Source organism: Anser cygnoides, chromosome 3, assembly GCF_040182565.1.
Source record: "Anser cygnoides isolate HZ-2024a breed goose chromosome 3, Taihu_goose_T2T_genome, whole genome shotgun sequence".
Lineage (NCBI taxonomy): Eukaryota > Metazoa > Chordata > Aves > Anseriformes > Anatidae > Anser > Anser cygnoides.
Genome location: NC_089875.1, coordinates 51427209 through 51451617, shown reverse-complemented (window position 1 = coordinate 51451617; position 24409 = coordinate 51427209). Strand labels below are relative to the sequence as shown.

General features: G+C 39.2%; 1 protein-coding gene across 3 annotated transcripts; it reads left to right on the top strand.

Annotated features, from left to right (window-relative positions):
* The first annotated feature begins 671 nt into the window (after window positions 1-671).
* Window positions 672-17357, top strand: FBXO30 (F-box protein 30). Of its 3 annotated transcripts, none has more exons than XM_066994170.1 (4): window positions 672-815; window positions 4761-4865; window positions 11414-13502; window positions 14412-17357. In XM_066994170.1, the coding sequence occupies exons 3-4, from the start codon at window positions 11430-11432 to the stop codon at window positions 14613-14615; spliced, it is 2277 nt and encodes a 758-aa protein (XP_066850271.1). In that variant the 5' UTR covers window positions 672-815; window positions 4761-4865; window positions 11414-11429; the 3' UTR covers window positions 14616-17357. The 3 variants fall into 3 exon arrangements, with proteins under 3 accessions (XP_066850271.1, XP_066850272.1, XP_013033784.1); XM_013178330.3 differs by lacking the exon at window positions 672-815 and adding an exon at window positions 1340-3347; XM_066994171.1 differs by lacking the exon at window positions 4761-4865 and having other exon boundaries at window positions 685-815.
* The last annotated feature ends 7052 nt before the right edge of the window (window positions 17358-24409 follow it).

Here is a 24409-nt window from a genome sequence, read left to right as displayed (position 1 = left end):
GCTTAAGGCAAAAGTAATGCTACTTCTTGTGAGTTACTGAACTAATCTGAATCTGTATTTTCTGTGAACGTTAACTGTGCTTTCATTAGTATGTTCTTTGGGGGGGAAGTGTGTATGTTCTAAGTAAAATCGCTTTTCTCCCAGTACCAGAAAACACACTATATCCACTCAAAAAACGTTTATTGTAAAAAACAAAATAACATTCCGGCCATCAGATCCTTGAAGCCATAATCCCGAGGCCAGCTCCCACCCGCCCACAGCCCCAACAGCCGGCCTCCACTCTCTGAAGGACGGATCCTTCACAGGCTGTCACGGCACCCCGCGCCTCTGGGAGGCGGCCCAGGTTTCTAGGAAAATAAAACAAAACAAAACAAAACAAAACAAAACATTTTGCTCAACAGCGCTACGATAGCCCGCAGCAGGGCGCCCATAAGCCAAGCCCGCTGTAACGTTAAAGCCCCGTTAAAGCCCTCAGCTGCTGCCGGCCCCGCCCCCGCCGCGCGAGAGGAGCCGGGCACGGGGGGAGCCCGCGCGACATCCGGGCATTCCGCCCCCCCCCCCCCCCCTCCCCCCCCCGTCCCCGCCCCTCGGGGCCGCGCCCGCCCGTCTCCCCGCCCCGCGGGCGCGCGCGCGCGTGTCCGTTGGGGGGCGCGGCCGGCAGCGGGGCCGCGCGGGGGAGCCCGGCTGGGCCAGGGCAGGGCAGGGCAGCGCCGGGCCGGGCAGGCGGCGAGAGGAGGCCGGCGGGGGACGGGGGCGCGCAGCGAGGCGCGGGGGGCGCCGCTCCCTGCCGGCCGCCCAGCGAGCGACGGGCACGGGTGAGCCGCGGGCGCCGGGGAGACGAGCCCGGCCCCGCCGAGGGCCTGCGGCCGCCGGCAGCGAGCCCCGGGGAGGGCCGGGGTGGGGAGAGAAGGGGAGGGGGGGGCGGCCGTGCGCTGCGGGGCCGGCGGGGGGGCCGCGGGCCTCGTCGGAGGGGTTGCTCCGCCGCGCGGAGGTGAAGGAGGGCGCCCGGCCGCGCTGCCGGCGGCCCCCGGGTGGGTGCGAGGGGCGGGCGGGCAGCGGCAGCCCGCGGGGGCTCGGCGCCGGGCGCTTGTCCTCGCCCTCCGTTCCCCTTGTGCTGGCTGTGGCGTTGGCGTGCCGGGAGCAGCGTGTGTTCGCCCGGGGCCTGCGCTGCCGTGGCCGCCGCGTCGCCTTGCGCTGCTCGTCCTGCCGCGTGAGGACGGACATCTCCCCCCGCGCCTCTTTGTGAAAGCCCTCGGCGGCTGCGAGCTCCTGGCCCTGCGGCGCGTTACTGCCGTGCAGCCTGGGCTGTGATTTGGAGGGGTGAGGTTCCTGCAGCCCCTTGGCCATGCGTGATGAGGAGGGTGTTAGTTATCCTTACCTGTGGTCTTCCTCTCTCCTCAAAGTACAAAAATACTACTAAACCAACCCTGGTTGGTAAGCGAGTTAAGCTGGAAGACTGAAAAATACATTGGCGACCTTAATATGTCTTCTGTTCTGCGTGCATCTAAATGCCTCTGTGTATTTCTTTCCATACTGGTCCAGCTTCACTCAGACAAGGAATGGATTCAGAGGGTGAATCGGGGTTGTATTGCTAGCTGAGACTTCCTGCGGTATCCATCTCATTCTTTCCCAGAGTTGGAAAGTGTTAGAAAATAGGAGAATCCCATCGGAATGGACAAAGACTATGCAACAGAGATGTCTTTGCTTCTTGGATGTTCTTTTTGTTTGGTACTAAATTATTCTCTTACTCAATCAACGTCTTAGGTTTGGATTGTATTGCTCATGCCTCCTACTTTGAAGTTTAATGGGAAAAATAGGTGCTGCGTCTAAGTAGCAGTACCTGGTTGGAAACTTTTGGGCAAGATTTCTGCATGTTTGTAGACAATCCAGTTTGTGACCTGTGTCCCAAAGGGCTTTTCCCAGTACCTTTGTTAAGTGCATGGCTGTAACAGCACATGAATGTTTGTCTTTGAGTCAACTCCTGCAGCTGCTGTGGATTTCAGATTAGTAACAAACGTATGCTTTTGTATTCAATCCAGTTGAACTAAACAATAATAATTAAAAAAAAAAAAAAGCTTAATTTCTTTCATACTGATAGACCTGATTCTTTGGCGAGCTCTGTCTCAAATGAAGCAAATGCTGTTTGTCTCTGGCAATGAGATCCAGTGGTTTAGAGATGAGAGCCAGCGAATCATGTGTCTAGTGATCATTGTACTGGTGACAATTCTCTTTCAATTTCCTTATCTGGATAATGAGAGTAAACATAACTTGAATTCTTAAAGGTGAGATTTAAGTATTCCCAAAAAGACCACAAATAGTTAAGGGAGAGGTTAAAATTAAACGAGGGTTACAGAAATCTTACCTAAGCTTTAAGTGCCTGGGCACTATCTAGACTCACTATTGAATGAAGGAAAGAGGCTGAAAAATCTTGTAATATGAACTGATCTAAAATGGGCCAAGGGAATTAAAATGGAAGGGGAGCTCTAGATCTTGACTTTGCAAGATACTGTTTTTAATAGTTTTTGAGGTGACATTTGGTCTGCCTTTTTTTTTTTTAATTTCCTTATAATTTGTTAATGCCACTTGAATCTAAAATACCCTGCTGCAAACCTTTACAGTCTGTAGAATATCGAATTGAGTAGACAGCACTGTTTACCACATGTCAAACGTTGATCTGAGCTCCTAGTGTGAAATCACAATGAAATCCCGATGGGTGCAAACTTAAGCCATGAGAACAAGAGGTACATTGAGGTAAAACTCTAACTGGCGTGGTTCCAGCTCTTCGTATAAAATTGAAGTTATCGATTCAGGCTGGTTGTTGAATAGCAATACCTGGTTCAGGCATAGTTACATAGGTGCAGGTAGGTGGGCAATGTGTTGCTTGTTTTTTTTGAAGTTTAAACTTCGTGTTTGTATATTTAGAAGTATCTCTAGTAGAAATGGTAGTTTTCCAAAAATCCTGTGGGGTAGAGAAGTGTGTTGGAGTGACAGATTCTTTGCAAATAGGATCTTTCTAGGAGCATGCTGTATTTTCATAGCTGTAATGCTCTTACAAAAACTTGTTTTAGCTGAGTCACTATTGTCATCGGCCATGGAATGTATTTGGATGGGAATGTTCAGCTGGAGTCTGTGGAAAAAGTAATAGCTTCGTGCCCGCTGACATTTGGAGAAGGCAGTCTAAATTATGTTAGAGATCAGAGATTGGTGACTCACTGTACGTCCACAAACCCTGCACAAACTTGCAGTGCAGATCTGTGTTTTCCAGTTCTTCATTCAAGTTAAAAACACCGAAAGAGCTGGTGTAGTGTGTTCCTTCCTAGCTTCTTGTCATCAGCTATTTGAGATGGGTGAGTTTTTTTTATGTTTAGAAAATAGTGTTTGGTTGTTTTGTTGTTGTTTGTTTCTTTGCTTATGTGTTTGAAATTGGTATTTTGTACTATTTTCATTGCTTTTAAAACCAAGTAGTTTAAAAGGGGGAGACGTCAAACAGGTATGGCAAAAAGTCTTTCATTTGATAACAAAGTTAAGTAGCTGGAAATGGAATAGATTAAAGTTCCTAATACCTTCTCTGATGTTTTTCTCCTGTTCTTTTTGTTCTACTTTTAAAATTTCAAACTGTTTTAGGACAGCCCCTATCTTTGTACCTCAGTATTACCTGATGCAGTGAAGGTGCCTGTTAAAATTTTTGTGTACTAACTGCTTTTGCTGTACACTGGTCAGGCTCTGTGCTACTAACAAGAATATGTTTTTAAGAGAAAAAAAAAACAACCCTTATACATGCAGAGTACATTACATCTGCATTTCAGTTTGTCTTCTTGGAGAGCAGTTGTGTTCACGTTCCATTTACCTTAAACTTGCTTTCTTATTTTGCTATGGGAACTGGTTCAACTTGTGTAGTAACACTTGAAGTAGTATATTAACAAAGATTTTTGGCCAGATCTCTGTAAACATACAGAGGTCAGGAATTCTGCGGCAACATGTATGAATTAAAATATTATTGAAGAAGAAGGATTTATTTTTGGCTTCTTTCGGGTGGCTGAAACTACCTACCGTAATACGGGTTGCATTATTTGTTTGCAATAGTTTAGGTTCTGATTTCTCAGAAATGGCTTATTTTCTTTTCTGTTTTTGTGTAGGATTTGTGAGATGATGTCTGCGGACAAGGATAACATTGTTTCTTTGAGTATATAACCTCTATTCCATCTCTTTAAGTTTTAACAATAATTCATGAATACAAATACATGGAAGAAGCTTGTTACAGTAAAGAGCTTTCTAATATTAAGCAACTGTTTAATGAATTATGTCTGAAGACTGAAGCTGCACAAATTTTAACTAGAATAAATTTCAGCTTATAAAATAACCCAACTTTAAATATCTTTTTTTTTTCCCTAGTTCTCCAGCTGTTGCAGTCTTTAATTCAAGTTTCATGCATATTTTTCTTAAAAGGTTCCTGGTGAGCCAAACCAAATAATAAAGTGAAGCAGGTTGTCGTAATAACTTTTAAAAGTCTTGTCTAGCCTTAAATATGAGTAACAGTCTGGTGTGACTTTAACAGCTAACAAAAAGCTAGAGTGACAGAACTTATATTGCAGTTGTAAAGTCTATTAAAAACATATTTATTTTTTCCTAAAAAATGCAAGATATTTCAGCACTTGTAGCTCCAGATAGTATAAGCAGGTGACCTGTTCAGAGGATTGTACATACAGCAAGTAATCTGTACACCGGAAATCAAAATGTGTTTCTGATCTCGTTTCTTGCAGAGTCTGCAGCAGTCCAGGGGTCGCGCTGAGCTCAAGTACAGAAGTCCCTTACACATGAAATCTACTGGCTCTCTAGCTGAGTCTGCCCTGTCACCAGCTGAACAGGTAGAGTGCTTTTGTGCCCGAGCCATGCAGCAGGCGTAGCTGGTCCTGGTGCGGTTGTCCTGTGGCAGTGTGAGGCCGAAGGCTTGTTGAGGCCTTTTGGTTTCTTCTTTGGGGAATGTGTAGGTATAAAAGAAAGCATGGCAGATATGTCACAAAAGTACTCTAAGGAAAAGCTCAGTAGTTCAGGGCTTGATTTTCAACGTTCTTGGAGATTGATAGCGATAGGGGAAGTTTTGCATCATTCTGTCACAGCATCTGTTGTAAACTGGAAGTAATCCAAACACACAGGGCATCATTGGAGCGTCCACTTCAGTCAAAGCAGCATATTGCTTTATTTTGGGATTTTTTTCCCATTCAGATCTGTTTTCTGTCTGCAGTGATTTGGGAGGAATTATCTCACTGAATTCTATGAACGGGAGGAAGATGGTTTGCTATTAGGGAAAAAGGAACTCCTAAAGTGTTACTCAAAAGAATGCAAAATACAGGTCAGCTCCTTTAACAGGATGTGGGGTTTTGGGGAGGTGGGCTGGGGAGGAGCTATAGATACAGAAATGTTTGTTTTAAGGTAAGGTTGGAAGGTAAAAAGTGGCATTTTTTTATAGTTCTACTGCTCGCTATTTTTTGCTTCAGTTAGATTGGTTTTTTTGAGGTAGATGGGTGACTAAATTATGCTTCACAAAGCAGTTAGTACATACCAAGGTTTTGCTTGTTCCTTTGATCCTAGATGATCTCTTGATAAACCTAGGATCTTGCAGGAATATATATGCCCTGTGTTTTTCCTTGCAATTAGAAGCCATGTTTTGAGCCTGACCTTTTGGTGCCTCTTCTGTGTAATATGTGTAAATTGCCGTAGCCTACGATGATAATGGTGAAAGGAACATCCTACTAGTCGAGTAGTTTCAGCTTTAGTAATTGAAGCTTCTTGTTATGTATTCAGTGATTAACAAAATAATCAACAGTATTTGTATCCCATAAGGTTGACGTTTTAAGTGTGGCATCTGAAAGAACTTTACTTCCTGAAAGTGTCTGTGATGTAAACCAGTTTGAAGAAATATAAGGGTTCATAAAGTCCGTGTCAGGAATTTCTTTGATATCAGAAAAACAATAAAAAGAACTATTGCCCCAGATATAAGATTGTATAAGATGGCCACATGTACTTATTACCTGTGTAACTGAGGTACATACCTTCTAAATTTGTCACCTGTTAGTCATGTTATTTCAAGTTAGGCTTTAGCAGTTTGCAATGTCTATTGTTGTGCTTCTGAATTTGCCACTTGAAAATGTAGTTGGAAATTGGCGTAGCATTAGATTAACTTTGCTCTGTTGTCCATTGTTGCTGTAGAGAGACATTTAGAGTAAGATTTGAGGCACCCAGCTCCCTAACGTGAGGATAAAGGCTGTACTGTTTTCGGAGAAGCCTGAGAATGGGGCTATTTAACCTTAGTCTTTGTGGAGTCTTGATGATTAGAGTCAGAGCTGCCTTTTGTTGCTCACCTCAGGCAGGAATGGCAACTAGTAGTGGTGGCAACTGCTGTTCCCCTGACTGACATGGTGTCAGAAGAGATCTTGTTGAACCTCTAGCTCATGTTATCCATTGGTCATTTGAAAACTAATACATCCCCCCACCCCCAAAATAGAAAACAAAAACTTAACAAATCCAAAACCAACCAACAAAAAACAAAACACCCACAAAAAAAAAAAAACAAAAAGTGAGCATGACCTGCATAACAAAGTTAATCTGTCTGTTTTGTAGATAGGAAAATTATTACACATTTTCTGCAAGGTAGCTGTGACGAGAAAAGCTTACCTTCTTGAAGACTATGAGAATTGTGTAACATATTTTGAAGTTAGATTTATTAGTCAGGATTAATGACATACTTCTCCCGTGCATGGTAGGATATGGAAAAATAAAATACTTTTTTCAATAGTTATCTATAGTACTACAAATTCTAACAGAATATTCTAAAGCTCTTTTTTATATTGCACTCTTCCTCTTTCCTATTTAACCACATATCTCTTATCTCCATTTCACTTGGCACTTTACTCTCTGAAATGCATAGTTTCCACATCTTACCAGACTTACCTAACTCTTTTAGCCACAGACCTGGGTAAAAGATGGAAGATTCAGGAATAGTGGGTTGTCTTGTACAATCTCCAAAACAACAGGGAATTTTTTAGAATGGTTTGCATATATTTGGCTGCTTGTGGGTGGATTTGGATGCTCCTAGGAGTTTAAACCTGTAGTACTGCTTGTGTACCTGTGTTCTACTTCCTAGAACCAGTAATTTAAGAACCTGTTGGACTATTATTTAGTCAAATTTGATAGAGGGAAGAGGTTCAAAGATAGTTAAGCTTTTATAGGTTTGGTGAATGAAAAGTGTCTAAGTAATGGAGGTTCTGACTGTGGGAATAGTTGCTGTGATTTCCTATCTTATTTGTCCCAAAGAGTTCATGTAGGGGGAGAGTAAGTAAGCAGACTTCGGATTTGGTTACTCTGAGTACAGTTCCTTACACTTTGTGGTATAGGAGGCAGAGCCCTCACAGCTGAAGTATTGTGCAGTGACTGTTTGAAACTCTTATTATGCCATTTTAATGTTTGTGTTAAAACAGCAACTGAAAATCATGTGGCTGTAGCAGCTGGAATTTTAATCCTTTTAATTATGACAGATTTTCAAAGCATGTTCTGGCTGATTTGGTCAGCTGACTGTATAGTATGTACAATAACATCAAGTGATTGCACAAATTCTGAGAGCAGTGGTCACCTCATTGGAACTGGATGTATTTTTAGGTTTCTCTGCTAGTAACAGTCAAGTGTGTGTACTTAAGCATCTCATATGAACTGAACCTAGTTGCTGACACTGTGCTATCAGAAAAGGGCAGCTGTTCCTTCTTGCTATAGTCATTGATGTGACTTTCTGTATTCTCACCAAATTGTGACAAGGAACACAATAGGGTATAGACAGTAAATTTTATTGATGCGTGTTTTAATGACAGGTGTTCTAGGATTTTGAGTATCAGAGTAATTGAAAGCTTTGGACTTATGTCCAACAAAAAAAATTGTTTATCTTCCCTTTTTCTTAGTCAGTGCATCAAGGAGGTGCTAAGTGTGGTGGTTCACAAAGTTAGCTTACAATATTGAGTGAGAAGTGACCATTTGCTGGTAAATGAATATGCTAATTCATGAGGTTTTATCCAGTTTGATAGGGTAGTTTGGCCGATTTTTTTCCTTTGGTTTTCTTTTATGTTTTGGTAATTGAATTACATTGAAAGCCTCATCGAAAGTCCCAGAACTCATTAATGCCCAAAACATTAATTGAGTTTGAAGGCCAGGTATTCAAATTGAAAAATGCATGAAAAGGACATTTTATTTGTGTGTGTGTGTATAGTCTCTATAAGAAGCTATAAATAAATATGATATTCTGACTAAATTAAAGTTCTGCAGCAGGTGCTGCGAAGACGTGCGCAGGATGCAGAATTTTAGTCAATGTCATGCTGATGGTCTACTGATGTCCAAAGAGATTTTAGATCATACATTTAATTAAGGAGCCAAAGGATTTGAATCTTAAGGGAAACAACATGGAATAGCCTCCTTTTTTAGTGACCAATAAAATTTGAATTTACAAAGAAGTGAGAGCATAGGTTATTTTATCTATTTATTTGATCACATGCATAACTGCTTCTCTATAAAAACAACTGCAGGCATCTGTTACAGAACTAAATTAACGTCCATCTATTAGTAAAACATGGGCTTTTGTTGTGTGATACGTCTTCATACACTCTGTTAGTGATATTTAATGTTTTTACCAGATTCTCTCTCCTTTTCTCACACTTTGAAATTTCATTTGCTTGTACAAGATGATTAAGTTTTGATGAATATTAACTTATGTGCAAAAGGAGTCTTGGAGCTTGAGAAAAGCCAGTATAATCACACCACTCGGGTTTCACAATCTGGCTTGTGGAGACGAAGATAGTGTGCTAGGGAGGAGGATGTTTTACTGTCTTAATAGAATGTTCCTCTGTGGAAGCTCACATGGGCTATTTAAAGGTAGTATTTAATGATGGTTGACTAATTTAGGGTATGTCTACACAAATGGTGCAGGCAAACACGAGCTCTGACTGAGTTCTGAGCAGTGTGAGCGTGAGCCAGCTTTGGCCCAGAAGCAAGGCAGCAGTCAGAGCTAGCACAGGGGTGTGCTCTAGCTGGCAAACCTACCTCCTGGTCTAGGAACGGCTCAGCTCTGGCCATCTTAAAGCGAGCAGGGGCATACCTTTTTGCAAAGTAGATCTTTTTTTATTTATTTTAAACGTAATTGTGGGGTACGGATCAAATTAAGCCTTGCTGCTACGAGACTGTTTGTTTTATGACTGTGTTTAGACGTATGAAGCTAGGGCAGGGCCCTATGAAGGCTTTTGCATTATCAACCAGCACTGGTCTTTTTCAAGACTATTTCCATTTTGTGTCAAGCACTTTAAAATACAAAGGTTTTTTTTTTTTTTTTTTTGGTCTAGCAACAGTTAGGCTACTGTATTTGGCAGGAATGACTTAAAAAGAGGGCTTTGGTAGAAGAACTGCAAATTAAATTGCATTCTCAGTCCAGTAAGTTTCCCTTTTTTGATTCTTTACTGAACATTTCTCAGCTCTTTGCAGGGGATGCCACCTGACTTAATACGCAAGGTTAAAGCGGGTTGTGTGCCAGAAGGTTTTGCTAAAACATTTAGCAGATCAGTCAGTTACAGAGATCAGCAACTGATGCACTTGACAGCGTGTGATGAAGCAACTTATTTGTTACTCAAATACTAAGGTATGGTGGGGAAAATTCAGCTGTGTTTTGCCTGCTAAGCACATATGCTTCTTTGTTAGTGTTCAGGAGAGTGGGTGGCTAAAACATTTGAGTTATCCAAATTACGAGGGATGGAGGGATGAGGGCTGATTGGTACTTAAAGTTGGCATGAATTTCAAAGCATTGGAAGAATACAACTGAGTGAAGCATTGCATAAAAATCTATTTAAATGCTTTAAATAAATTAATGTGGAGTGTCTGAAAGGCAGTTTTCTTTCCTCTTACCTTCAGTTTGAACAAAAGGAATAATACTAATCAGTTTTATTTTTACAGTTTAGAGTAATTTTAATTTAAGAAGTTCTAATAAATTAAAACTGAAGTGTTTAGTATGACAACACTTCATGAGAGCATTTGTTAGAATAAAATAAGGAACTGTTTCTGTTCTATTAATCTGATTCTGCAAGCACTTTTTTATTTAAACTTCTTTTTGCAGTATAGGTAGTGAGGAAAAGATGGAACTGAGCAATGTATTTTTGAAACAATCGTTTGAGGTTTGGCTCTGTGTAAATCACTCTGGTATCTCTGAACTGTAATCCCAGTGGTATCACTTCTGCAAGGGACGTTATTGGAGCACAGGGGGAGGAAGGCTTGGTCCTTTGAGTGGGCCTGCACTCGAGCTAGTGAGGAGTTGCAGAGCTTCTGGAAGTATGGTACAAAAATGTAACACTTCCTATATTTTTATTTTTTTCCCCCTTACCACAACAAAGAATTGGGTTTCTGTTTGCATCAGCATATTATGATAGATTATGCAATTAAATTTTATTTGGATTTTTATTGCTGTTTGGCCTAGTTATGTAAAGTTGCCATGTTACCCTTACACTTTGAACTGCTGGTATTGTAATTAGGGCAGGTCAGAGGATGGATTAACAAAAATTCCTTTTGTGGACTGAACCGGAGGTGTATAGATACAGGGACAGTGTTGGGCAGGATAGTTTTGATGTAAAGGTTTTGAGTGAAATAAATTGTGTGGTGTAATTGCTACATTTGTATACTTGTATACATTTGTAAACTTGTATAAAAACTGTGGAGGAGCTACAGGCTGTGGATGAAATAAAAACAGAAGAGTGAAGAGCTGTTATAAAGGACTGCTGCCTGTTAGATTTGTGTGTGTGTGTGAGAGAATGGGAGACAAATGGAGATTGAGATGTATGCCTTGAAGAGAACTGCATGAAGAGGGTGCTGGAAGCATAGGTGGTAGCAAGCAGCCCAGGCAGTAGGATGCCTCTGTTTAATTCAAAGGTCTGGAGATTTAGCACAGATGAGAGTGAGTCTGGCTTCCTTTGTCTCCTTCTAGTGTAAGTTGTGTAGTTTATGATTTTAGGTAATCAGCCATAGTCAATGAGCATGCTTTGTTTTTAGTTGAATCATCTATTTGGAATAGACAGGAGTAAAGAGCTCTTCCCGAGAGAAGTTTATACAACATTTTTTTCCAAGCTGCATGTTTCATATCTGGTGAATATGTGTGTAGACTGCATTGAACTCTGATACAAATATGTTATCTGAAATTTTGGGGTGAAGTTTTAAATATCATTTCTTTAAGATAAAATATCACCTACTTGTTCTCTTAAAATGGCTTCTGATCAGTTCATGTTGTGTTAATATGTATCTCTCATATACCTGAAGAATGCAAAACTGCAAATAACTGTTGTTAAATATTAACAATATTGAGTTAATATTCCATGTTTTTGTTTCCCTTTTCTTCACTCAGAATTGGATTTACAATCATGGAGGAACAGCAGCAACATGTACACTGCGTAAACTGTGTCAGCCGTCGTTGTATGACCAGACCAGAGCCTGGCATTTCCTGTGATTTGATAGGCTGCCCGCTCGTTTGTGGAGCAGTTTTTCATTCATGTAAAGCTGAGGAGCACCGCATTTTATGTCCACTTGAAAGAGTGCCTTGTTTGAATAGTGGCTTTGGATGTCCCTTCATAGTAGCCCGTAATAAAATTGCTGATCATCTAGAAGTTTGTCCTGCAAGCGTGGTATGTTGCACCATGGAGTGGAATAGATGGCCGGTCAGTTATGCAGACCGAAAATCTTACGAAAATCTGAGTAAAGACGTTGATGAAGTGGAGCAGCTAGATATGGCTTTAGCCCTTCAAGACCAGCGCATGTTACTAGAATCACTTAAAGTAGCAACTATGATGTCAAAAGCAGCTGATCAGATGTCGGAATCCAGAGAACAAACCTCTGTCAAAACAAACACCCCAGATACCGTGTGTTCAAATGGCTTGATACCTGTAGATGAAGAGTCCTATGGTGCACTTTATCAAGCTACTGTAGAAACAACAAGGAGTTTAGCCGCTGCTCTGGATATCCTGAACACTGCAACCAGGGACATTAGCATGTTAAATTCAAAGCTCTGCACTTCACATGAAATGAAAGAAGATGCTGAGATTAAAGAACAAGCCTCTAATGGCGTTATTCAGGATAATAAGTCTGATCACGAATATCCAGATGAAGAAAACATAGGAGCAGCTGGGGGAGTTGACTTGGATAGCCTGAGTCAAAATTCACAAATGGAGCAAAATGGTTCTAGTGATATTTGTTATGATGTAGTACAAAATCATGACTTAAATCTAAACCTCAGTAACTCCTCACTCTTGTGTAATGGCTTTCATGTAGAAAACGAGTGTTCAAAGGTGTTGGACCAGAATGAAGATCTTGGTGTTTCTAATTCAAAACCATCCAGTGTAGCAAATGGTGAATGTACTGCATCTCATGATGATGAAGCATTGCAGTCTTGCAGCTCCTTCCCTGTAACAGCACAACTTAAAGAAGTAATACCAGCTGATCACTTAGTTAATGGTAATGTTAATCACATACTACTTCCCCATGCTAACGCAGAAGAAATTTTAGAGAGACAGGTGGAGCAGGAAAGACTGAGAAACGTAGATGCATTTTCACTTATGCGGCATCGATCATACAAATTCCTTGTTAATCACTATTGGTCAGCACCGAAAGAAGACAAAGCCGTTGATACATCAGATTTGGAGATAACAGAAGATCCCATGGGTCTTCAGGGGATTGATCTAATCACTGCAGCTCTGTTGTTTTGCCTAGGAGACTCTCCTGGAGGTAGGGGGATATCAGAAAGTCGCACTGTCGATGTGTATCATGTTGACTTTGGGACCCAAACATTTTCTCTCCCATCAGCTATATTGGCCACAAATACAATGGTGGGGGAAATAGCTTCAGCTTCTGCGTGTGATCATGCCAACCCACAGCTCTCAAATCCAAGTCCATTCCAGACCCTTGGACTGGATTTGGTATTGGAATATGTGGCTAGATACCAAACAAAACAGCGTTCAATGTTTACATTTGTTTGTGGACAGTTGTTTAGGAGGAATGAATTTTCTTCGCATTTTAAGAATGTGCATGGTGACATTCATGCTGGCCTTAATGGCTGGATGGAGCAGAGGTGTCCGTTGGCCTATTATGGGTGTACATATTCTCAACGAAGGTTTTGTCCTTCAACACAAGGGGCAAAAATTATTCATGATCGCCACTTACGGTCATTTGGAGTTCAGCCTTGTATATCTACAGTATTAGTAGAACCAGCAAAAAGCTGCTTAATTGGACTACACAATGACCATTTGAGTAGTCTACCTTTTGAGGTTCTGCAGCACATCGCTAGTTTTCTAGATGGCTTTAGTTTATGTCAGCTTTCAAGAGTGTCACGTTTAATGAGAGATGTGTGTGGAAGCTTGCTTCAAGCACGTGGAATGGTGATACTGCTTTGGGAGAAGAGAAAGTACCCAGATGGAAGTTCTTCTTGGCAAATAAAAGAAAAGGTAAGTTATATTTTCTTCTGATGGTGGAAAAAAAAAAAAACACATTTAATTGGTTATGTTTCTGCTTTTTCTCTTATATTTTCCCGTCACTATTGTTGTTATTATTTTTTGATATAATATCCCTTCAAGAAATACATTGTCAAATAGAACAATTAGCCAAAATGGCTAGCAGGTTGGTTGAGTCTTCCACACCCTTCAAGAAGTAGAAGTAGTTGTCTGCTCAATTTGTATTTGGTGGAAATTAACATTTTTAAGTCTTGGGAAAATTGGAGGTTTTAGCTATTACTTCATTTTCTTTAATTTTAAATATTCTGTGACAGTGAGAAAGTTGTCTAAAATTTGCATCTCTTGCCTTTATACTGTTTAAAGCAATTTTTATTTTTGTACAACTGTTGAGATCCTATTTGTTGCCATGATATTGAATGCCTTAAATGTGTAAAGAAAAAATTTTAAACTTTTAAAACTTTAAACCTTCATATGTTAGGTTTTTCATTCTTCCTGCTCCCCGCCCCCCCCTCCAAAGCACAGAGTATCTGCAGCAATCATTTGGAATTGCAGAAGATGATTGTTTCACAAATTGATTATTTTCTGATAGAGTAACCATCATGACCAGTACTGATGGTCATGTAGTACTTTGTCATTTAACTTCTGATAGCATCTACTTTGTAGACAAAAAAATATATATATATATATATATATATATAGCCTGCCTTTCTTCCCTGTATTCAGAGTTAACTTTGGAATCTGAGCCAACCTGAGACTGACTATCCAAAATTTAGAATTGCCTGGTTTTGTCATGTTGTTACAGATCCAAAGCACATCCTGAATGTGTAGCACAAATACTTATTTTCCTGCTCTGAGTTCAGATACCTTAAAAGATTTTGAGCCTATGTACAACTTGTTTTCTAGGTTTGGCGGTTCAGTACAGCTTTCTGTACTGTGAATGAGTGGAAGTTTGCTGACATCATAAGCATGGCTGACCACTTGAAGAAATGTAGCTATAATGCTGTAGAGAGAAGAGAGGAGGCTGTTCCACTGCCATGTATGTGTGTAACACGAGAACTCACTAAAGAAGGACGTTCACTGCGCTCTGTTTTGAAACCTGTACTTTAAATATTGCAACCACTCCAATTGCACATACACTCAAGCACCTGATATAACCTCGGTAATATTATGTGACACTTTATTAATGTACTAAAGATACTTTCTAGCTAAATCTACTCTGTCACTGTGTATATAAGGTTTGAAGTGACATTTATTTTTTATAATTCTGTTTAGCTGGAAAGTAATGAAAGTTGCCTTAACGTTTGAAAAATTTGGAACTTGCTGGACAGGGTAGTTTTATCTAACTTATATAATTTAAAAAAGGAATCCTAAGGTGTGTTTTCTTATTCACTGGTGCCCATGTTGCTGTTGACTGATAACATTTCAAAAATGGCCTCTAAATGGTATGCACATTTAGATAGGAAACACTGAACTGCAGTGAGACAAAATCCTGACCAAATGCACTTTCTGTATTTGGTCTATTTTTCTTAACAAATTATAATCCAATTATTTGAAAGACGATGAAGAATTCAAAACTTTATAGTAGATGTCTGAAACACTCAGCATTTAAGCACATCTTTTCTCATGAAGTCAGTGTTCTACTGCTTTTCCTAGTTAACAGGTGATCTAGGATAAACGTTTTTTTTTTTAATTATTTTTTTAGGAATGATCTAAGTGAGCTCAGATTTACAGCAGCTTAATTTTTAGTACAACTTTTTTTTTGACATGTCAAAAATGATTATTTTTCTTCTGGACTATTAACAGTTACTTCACTTTTGGGAGCAAAACTTTTAGAGCTAAAAACATGGAATACTAGTTCTTATTCTCACACCTACAATGACATCTGATTTGAAGTGTTTCTCCTTGTCCTGCAGTTGGCTGAGGGTTAAATTGCTTGAGCAGTCAGAAATTCAAATTATGTGATGAACAGTTATGAGTTTATAATGCAGCTAATGAAAGGGCTTTACTTGTTTTATGGTATTGTGAGATGTACTGTCTCCTTTTCTGTTAATTTGTCTATAAAAATGCTGCTTTTTTGGGGGAGCATTTTAAATTACTGGTATATATATCAAATGTATCATCTTCATAAGATGAGACATCATTTGTTAATTGCATAAGGCATATCAGAAATGTATGTTCAACCACATCCGTTAAATGAACAACTTCAGTTTGCTTCCAGTCTTCCATAATAAAAGATCTTACAAAGCATTTGTGAATAGAGAATACATGCTATGAAAAATGCCCTGGTATAGCAAAACTGTAATAACTTGAACTGACTTTCCAACTTGTTTGTATTAATGTTGGTGTCTCTAGCTTGTTGCACTTAGCAACTGTGCCACAAAGCTAAAACAGAAACAGACCAGAGCTTGGAACAAAGAAATACAGTACGTATTTCCATTATAGGAAAAAATAAGAGATTAGTAAGGAGGGGATGTTTACAAAAATGGCTAAATTTATTACTTGTAAATTCTGTACTGGACAGTTGTTTATGGCTAGTCTGGCTGCAGTTCACAACTTTGGTATCTGTGCATTTCCCATGCTGGGTCTAGTCCAGCTAAACATTCACTGCCTTTTTCTATCCAGAGTGCTAAGGGTGCCCAGAAAAAAAAAAAATCTAGTCCTTTAGTGCCATGAGTTGAAATTACAAGAGCTTAAACAGAAGCTCTGCCTGGATCTTGAAACTAGATGTTCTTTCCACGCTTTCTCTTTTTTTGGTTGGAGGGAGGAAACAAATAAACGATCTAGAGAAGTTAATATTTCTGGTAATTCTTAGCTGTTACCACAGTTATGTGGAAAGAAGAATCTGGGTTTGTGTACAAATCTGACAAACGGGGTTAAAACCAACTGGGTTTTAGGTAGGAATTATATAAAAAAAAAAATAGAAAAAAAACACCACCCCTTTCTCACAGTTCATTGAAATGCTCATTACCCACAAATTCTTCAGTACAAGGCAGGAGACAGGCTTTCATCAGTTCTTGTCCTTTTAGCTCTAATGGCTCCTTGCTGCTGCTCTCCAATGTTTAAAAGTTGTGTGACTGGAAGGATCCTGAATGCTGAGGAGTTTATGGTCGAGTTTACAGCTAAATCTACTTTAAAACATCTGTCTTGGGTTACTGATACTTTTTTTAGTCAACAATGTGGTGGTTTTGGTACTTGGCATTCTTTGTAACTACCCAGAACCATAAGTGATAGTAGGTGGGCATGTGTCTTGGTTCCTTAGGAAAAGAGGGTATCCAGTTATAGGAGCTGGTGTTAGTAGAATCTCACTTGTAGCACAGTGCAGATCTACATCTAAAGTTTCTGTTGTTGCTCTATTAAAATGAACTTTTTAAGTACTCAGTGTTCTTCTTAAGAAATAACACTTTCTCAATACATGCACTTTTGTTTTCAAATGTAGATACAGGCTTTGTTTTGTTAAATTAGTTCATTTTTTATGAGAATCCAGAGCTATTAAAATATCGATGTTGTAAACAAAATCTCTGCCTTGTAAACTGCTGCAAATGCAGGAATACAGTATAGTTAGGATAAAACTATTTCTTTACACTGCTATGCAGTTTGTAAAACATCTACGGTATATAGTCAGTCTGTCAAAATGTGGCTTGTTCACATTTGCCCTTGAATTTTAAAAATGTTGTATCCCTTTCCTGGTACATCTTCCTTACAGCATACATAGACAGCTGTTCCAGTCTTTCTTTTACTTGATACCACATTGCTACTTTGTTTAAAATATTATGTTTTCAATCATTATGCAATATTTTTTTTTGCAATGTCTGTTAAAATCCTAATAAAACTTTTGGAGTTTCTCTTTTAGTATGACTACTTTTTTTTTTTTTAAAGCTTATCACCAGCATTTCAGTGTGCAAACATGGTGCTTAATGTCTGTCTATAGGATTCCAGTAAGTACTTGAAAAAATCAAATTGCATAAAGGAATCTATTTACAAACATTTAAACATTGCATAACTTGAAAGTGATAGAGATACATTCACTTTAATATGAAGATCAGGCATTCCTTTTTAGACTGTAGGCCCATTTCTGCTGCTTTTGTCTCGCATTGTTATGTGGTGTAGATTTTCTTCCACAATTAAACTATGTAACACTGACTCTTATCATACCTTGTAGGTGTGTGTTTTTTTTTCTTAATAATAAATTGTAGATTATCTGATGAAGATAATATACATGTATGATGCCTGTTTGCAAAGAACATTTTCAGTTTATTGGCTCATGATAAAGTTTTCCTGTAGAAAGCTGTTGCTTGAAATGATCCAGAAGTAAACATGCAGAGTGGCTTTTAGAGAGTAATTGTAGTTCAGATCCTTTGTGGAAAGACAAAACACAAAACAAAACCTCACTAAAATGGAAGACTGTCCAGGAGCTGATCTCTTGTCCTGCCATTTGTTAAAATAAGTATACCGATGGTCTTTAAAAATAAAAAATGCACCTGTACTACGTAAATCTGAAAGTTTTAAAAAAAAAAATCTAAACTGTGCTGAGTAATGTGGCGTGACACAGCTTACTTAAAACACCATTACAAACTTTTGGCTAGTTTACTTTTTAAACAGGCATAACAGAGGTGCACGTTAGCCTTTTGTTTTTCTCTCTTTGTAACTACATTTAGATATTCTGCTAAGTAAGGAAATCATTTTTGTCTTGCTTCAACTTTCTTAGTGCCTCAGGTATTCCAGAGGGTTTGCCTGCTATTAGCTTTCAAATGTTTTAACTTGTCTTTCTAAGTCTGCTACCGCTAAAACTGTCTTCATTGGGTCCTACCTGGTAAGTGTATTTTCCCAAATCAAGATTTAAATTAGGTGAAGAGTTTGATGCTTGCTGTAATACCAGCTGATTCAATTTTTTTTTTCAGTCAAAAGGTCTGTTCGGGCATCTTTGATCATCTTCGGATGAGCAAAATGTAGTGGTTGTTTACAGCATGGAGAGGAAATAGCATTCAGATAGTGTGTATAAACGAGTTATACTATGTCAAGCAGAGACAGTTTGAAGAATGGGATTTTCATAGTGTGAGCGTTCTGCACGTGGTGAATATTGTAGCAGTAATCCAAACTGGAGAGAAAAAACAAATGGAGAAATAGGCTTAACACAGTGATGGCATCAATTCCCAGCACTGGGTCTTTCCTGAGGGCTTGTGTTTATGAGGGTGCAGAGGGTTTCAGGCTTGTGCATGGTGCAGCTGTGTTTTACTGATGATTTATTAGTCTTTCTGTGATAGCAGGTGTGACCCTGCTGCTACTTTAGCTCTTATAATATGCTTTAATTGTAAGCTATCTCCAAGTGCTGCCTGTATTCCCCAATCTGCTCTGTTGAGTGCAGTTCTCTCTCCTGAATGCAGGTATGTGTTTGGTGTAGGTTCTACATGCTGGTGTCAGTAGCAGTATTTGGTAAGGATAGTAGGAAAATAAGGTCCTTCTGATACAGAGAATTTATCTGCTTGATTTCATTGGTATTTCCCAGAAAAGGGGAACAAAAAAATGTATGAGGAAGTAGAAGAAGCAAAATAAAAAGACTGATAGCTTTCACTTGCTAATAACTTGCTAATAGACCGGTCGTTTAGAAAATGTTTTGAATCATCATTAGATGCACTACGATATGCGACAGCAGAAGTCCCCACCTCTGCCATTCTGACAAGCCAAATTCTGCAATGTGCAGGGGTAGGTAAGCATAGGTAAGCAGACCTAGTAACAGTCTCAGGTCACAGGAAAAATGAATGCAAAATGAGCATGTATGATTTTAATTGCAAACTACTGAAGGAAAAAAAACCTAGGACTTCCTCAGGTACAGTTCATATAAAGCAAGATTTGTAGAATCAAACAGAAAAATGTGATTTCTGTCTTAATGCTATTTCAGCAGTCTGTTTAAGTCAGCTTTGTTTCATCCTAAACTGTGCTGACATTTTTTTCTTTAAAATCATAAAATGAATATAATACATCTAGATAAGATTGAGTTTGACAATGTTATAATGTAGTATTGAACTGAGTATTTTACGATATTAAAATAGTGGAACACAAAAACTAGATTGTAATACGTGCTTAAGATCTTTTTGCTTAAGATCTACCTTTTTTCCCTAAGCTACTTTTTGAAGCACGTAATAAAGAGCTGTCTTCAAGCTTCTTGTGACTTAAATGGAGGGAATTCTGCTTAGCAAGGTGAAAGTTGGGTTGCATTAGTATTTTCACGTGAACATCCTGACAAAGCAGTAGGCTGCGGGACAAAACTAATCCGATTATGTGACTGTTTAGCAAAGGAGCAATCAAGGACCTGGCATGAATATACGTTGGACTTTGCTCAGAAGTGTTAATATTTGATAGTTACATACTGTGTAATCATTTGAGTGTTGTGTACTCTTTAGTATTACATTTATGTAGTTGTGTTCAATATGTCATTCTGGAGGCATTGGCAAACAAAGTAGGAAATAATGTGTTGCTTAATGAGATTTGAACCTTGGTTAAGGTAAAACTATGGCTGTTATGCACTGTGGCAGCTGTTTATGAGCATCAGCTGTCAGCTTCACCTTTTATTTCAAGAGTAACGGAAGAGTGGATGCCTTGTTGTCTGAGCAAAGTGGCTTTACTTATATAGCGAGAAGAGTTTCATATGGTATCTCACTGTGCACGTGGATTTTGATGCAGCTTGATTGTTCTTGATTTAACAATGCAGGAAGATTAAGTTCCCAGCAGATGGGATTACACACGACACAAAATTGCTTCTGTATTTTGTTATAAAACGTGTTCAGTCTAAGTGACCTGTGACTTGGACTTAGTTAACTGCAGTTGCAACTTGTAATCATATTTTTCAGTTGATGTAATTTTGGTTAAACACAGCAGCATTTACATTAAATATTTAGAAAATAGAAATTCTCTTTGATGGATTTCTGTTTCTTTATAGAAAGTGTGTTCATCAACATTTGTAGGACAGCCTGGCAAGTAAATGGAAAACTCAATTTCTTTATTTTGTTCCTATGAAATCTGCATGTAGGTAAGAAAGTGTATCGTTTTACTGATTTTTTTTTCTTTACAAAGTTTGTGTGATTGGCAGTGTTAACTTTTTATTGTCCCTTTGATCTTCAGGTGAAGCTTAAATGATGTCAGAGTTGCTGATCCAGCTGCTTGTTATTTTGTTTGACTAGTTCAAGCATGCAAATAGCTGAGAAAAATCTCTCCAGGCTTTTAGAGGTATGTAATAGGCTGAGACCATTTCAAGTACAAGATGCTACCAGTGATGGTCTTCCTGATTGTAGGGGGTCATTGCTAAGATTCTGGTGGTTATTGTGTACTCCAGGGGCAATCCGATAGTCTTCTCAATCCTTCTAAATCAGGGAGAAGGGCAATTCTTGTAGATAGCTGTGATCTTCTATATGATCTTAAAACTTGTCAGTTTTCTGGGAGTCATGTTGAACCTACAAGTCTTACTTCATGTCAGTGCTTGCCTATTTAGTGTTTTGTACTTCACGTCTTTTTAGTTTTAAGTGCTGTCCAGGTTTCATTAAAAAAATGCTTTTTTACTTAACAGGGAAGTTTTAACAAAAAATGCAGAATACTTAATTGCCTATATACTTGAGCGTTTACATTTCGAGTAATTTGGAACATGCACCAGATGGATATCACAAACAAACGTTAACCAATATCAAAATCTTCTTTTCCACTCAAGGTGAAGCACATTGGTACTACCTCTCCCCTCCTCTCTTTGTGAAAAGACTTTTGACCTCGGGGACTGATGTGACTGGTTACACGTACCTGTTGATTTGCCTTACAAATGATGAACATGCAAATGCTTTGTAGCCTGTCAAGCTAGTGGACAATGAGATCACAAAAAACTTTCTCAGTCTTTCTGGGAGTAAGGGAGGTGTGTGTGTGCACTCTTTACACAAATGACTACAGATGGCAACAAAAACCTAGTTCATTTGGTCTGTTAACCAGTCATCCTCCGCTGAGCCATGAGCTGTCTTACTGTCTCCCCATGTGCTGGGAGGGGGAGTGAGAACAGCTAGGTGGGCTGCTGGCAGCCAGACAAGGTCAAACCCACCACAAGGACAAAACCCATTAGGAAACGCTTCTCCTTTTTGTGTCTGCGGGAATTTTTTCCTCAGGTGTAGTTGTCTCCATTCAGAAGAAATCTCGTGCATGCAGAAAAAGGACTGCTCTAGTCATTGGGAGGTTACTTGACACATACCATTCATCTGCATCTTTACAATCTGCCATTTCCAAGGGGACTTGGAATGAACCTACAAGGGCTTGGGAGGATGAGATGCAAGGTTTAGTGTGTTGGTCTATGCCATACATCAGACTGCAGGGTCCTGTGACTCAGCAAGACAGGCGAGCATCATTCCTGCTACATGTGGGAGGGAAGGGCCTGACCATGCCCGTGCACATCCCAGCTCAGACTAAAAAGGGTTTGGTTCTAAATTATGGGATGCATATATATACTGGTAGTACGAATCAGTAAAAATAGCACTACTCAAAAGATTTCACTTTTTAATAACCAACTTTCTTGTTTCCTTTTACTCAACTGGTTGAACAGTTCTGTTTCAGGGTTTTGTTGCAAAGTGGGTGTTGAAGCCTTAATTATATTTGTCATCAGGGTTGCAGTACCATTGTGTTGATGAGGTAAAGTGGGTTGTATATTTTAACATAACTCAGAATATCATTCAGCTGGACAATTGGAAAGCTGTAATTGTTTTGGAAAAAACAAGTTTTTTTTTTCCTTCTACTTTGGTGTTTGTTTTTTTTTTTGGTCTTATTTGCCTTTTTTATTTTAAAGCAAGCAAGACACAGAAGAGAAACCTGTGGAAAATACCCTGTGCATAGGTGTGTTACAAGGTCACACAGAACATTTGTAACTGAAATAAAAAGTCAGTAAGAATCTTCAAAATAGGTGAAGAATGTGATAACTTAAGCTTTCTAAATTAATCAAGGTAAATGGTAAATTAGTGTGACCACAGGTAGGCTCTCAACAAAAATGGGTTTGCCAAGTGCTACCCTAGACAGTTAGGGCACAGCTGCCTCATGAATATTCTGTTTGAAGACATTTTTTAATTGACAGCGGTTGGATGAACAACTTGGTGTTAATTATGGTAGCTCCTGAGAACAACCACCAAAGGGGTTGAGGATACCATGCTGGTTGTGGTGACCTAACAGAGATAGGAAACGGATAACAAATGGCCAACTGAAGTGTGCTGTGCTACGTGGGTAAGCACCTGATTGTCATGTGAAGACTACAAGCGTGTTTTCTTCAAAGCACAGCTGGCTAGAGTGACTGCTTGCATCTGTGGAGATAATGTTTTGGAGTTGTGATCAAGCTGAAAATAACCCGTGGAGAAAGTACAGAGAACATTACCAGCTGTACATTGTTATCTGGGGACCTCATCCATGACAGGGGAGTTAGTTATCTGCTCCCAGACCTGTGGTGACCACAGAGTTTATAATTGCAAGCTACTGCTGTATAATGAGTTACTCGTTAATGAGCTGAGACAACATGGCAGTCAGCAAATGTTATACTTCACAGCTGGAGCAGACTGATGGAATTTATCTGGTCATTGACCACAACCCAGCTAATGGCACATTACTCCATAATAATGTGATCGAGGAATTGCTGCGGGATGTGCCAAGAGCCAAAATCTAGCTCATACTGTCAGTGATCCCATCATAACCAAATGCAGATTTACTCTGTCATTTCTGTTTCCCTTTGTGACATTAAATGCTGATCTATTGTTTTTTACATCACTGTAAGTGGGATTAATAACAGAAGTCATTGATTTTATCAAAACAGTATTTCAAGCCAGTACCAACGCTGCTGTTATGCTTCAAGGGGATGTTCTGACAAACTCATCCATAATGCAACTTGGGTGAGGAAAAAATAGTTTTTTTATTTATTGCTCCCTATGGAGCACATAGATGTAATCACATTAAAATGAAGTGAGAAGCTATGACTAAAGTAATTCCGTGAAATTCATGCTGAGTTCATTTTATGTTTAGTTTGATCAATATATCAAACATGTCAGTTTCTATTTCCCTGAATTTATGCAGGTGGCAATGTTTGAACAAAGATGTGCTACAGCAAAACAAGTGTTAATACAGAAAAATAAATGTAAGACAAAAGTAATTGTTCTCCAGCAGTACTCACAGAAATGTTAACAGAACCTGTTTACTTGGGAAAGACTGCCAGCAACTTGTTTATCTGACTTGAAGTACTTGAGTGAAAAACGATGCCAGCTGGATTTGTTACGTAAATAAAACTTTCAACAGATTTTTGAGTATTTTTGGTTTCAGTAGAACAGCATTTAGTTTGTTAGCTATGGGAATATATGTGCTGTACGTTTTCATGTTTTGGCACGTGATGATTCTATTAGTAAATTTACAGAAAAGAGGTGTTTGTGAGGAAATGAGTGGATTCCATTTATTTCCATGCAGTTTTTAAAGCAGTCTAATCCAGGTCAGACTGGCTGCTGCTTAAAGTGTGTCTCAGTTCTAGCACAAAGTAGTTCTCTAAGTCTGAAATAAGCTCTTGTAGGTGATAATGTGCAATTCATCCATCACTCTAGTCAGCTGCCAAGAAACAGTTCAGTAGCTTTCTCTTTATATTTTTCTGGTTGATGACATGTCCCTGAAGAAAAAGCTGTTATATTTGCAAGTGTTTGTGAAAAGCAGAGAGGATTTGAAATGTTCAAAAAATGTAATACCCAAATCACTAGCTGAAATTTCATTAGCCACTTCAAATTTTCAGTTGATTGTATGCGAACTTCAACAAAACCCATATAGCTTTGCGGACAGTTCAGCAGGGAAATGCTTAGCCTCTCTTGAATTCTACATAGTCCAGACAGTGAACAGATTGTTTGCATTATTCCTTTTTCCTTCAA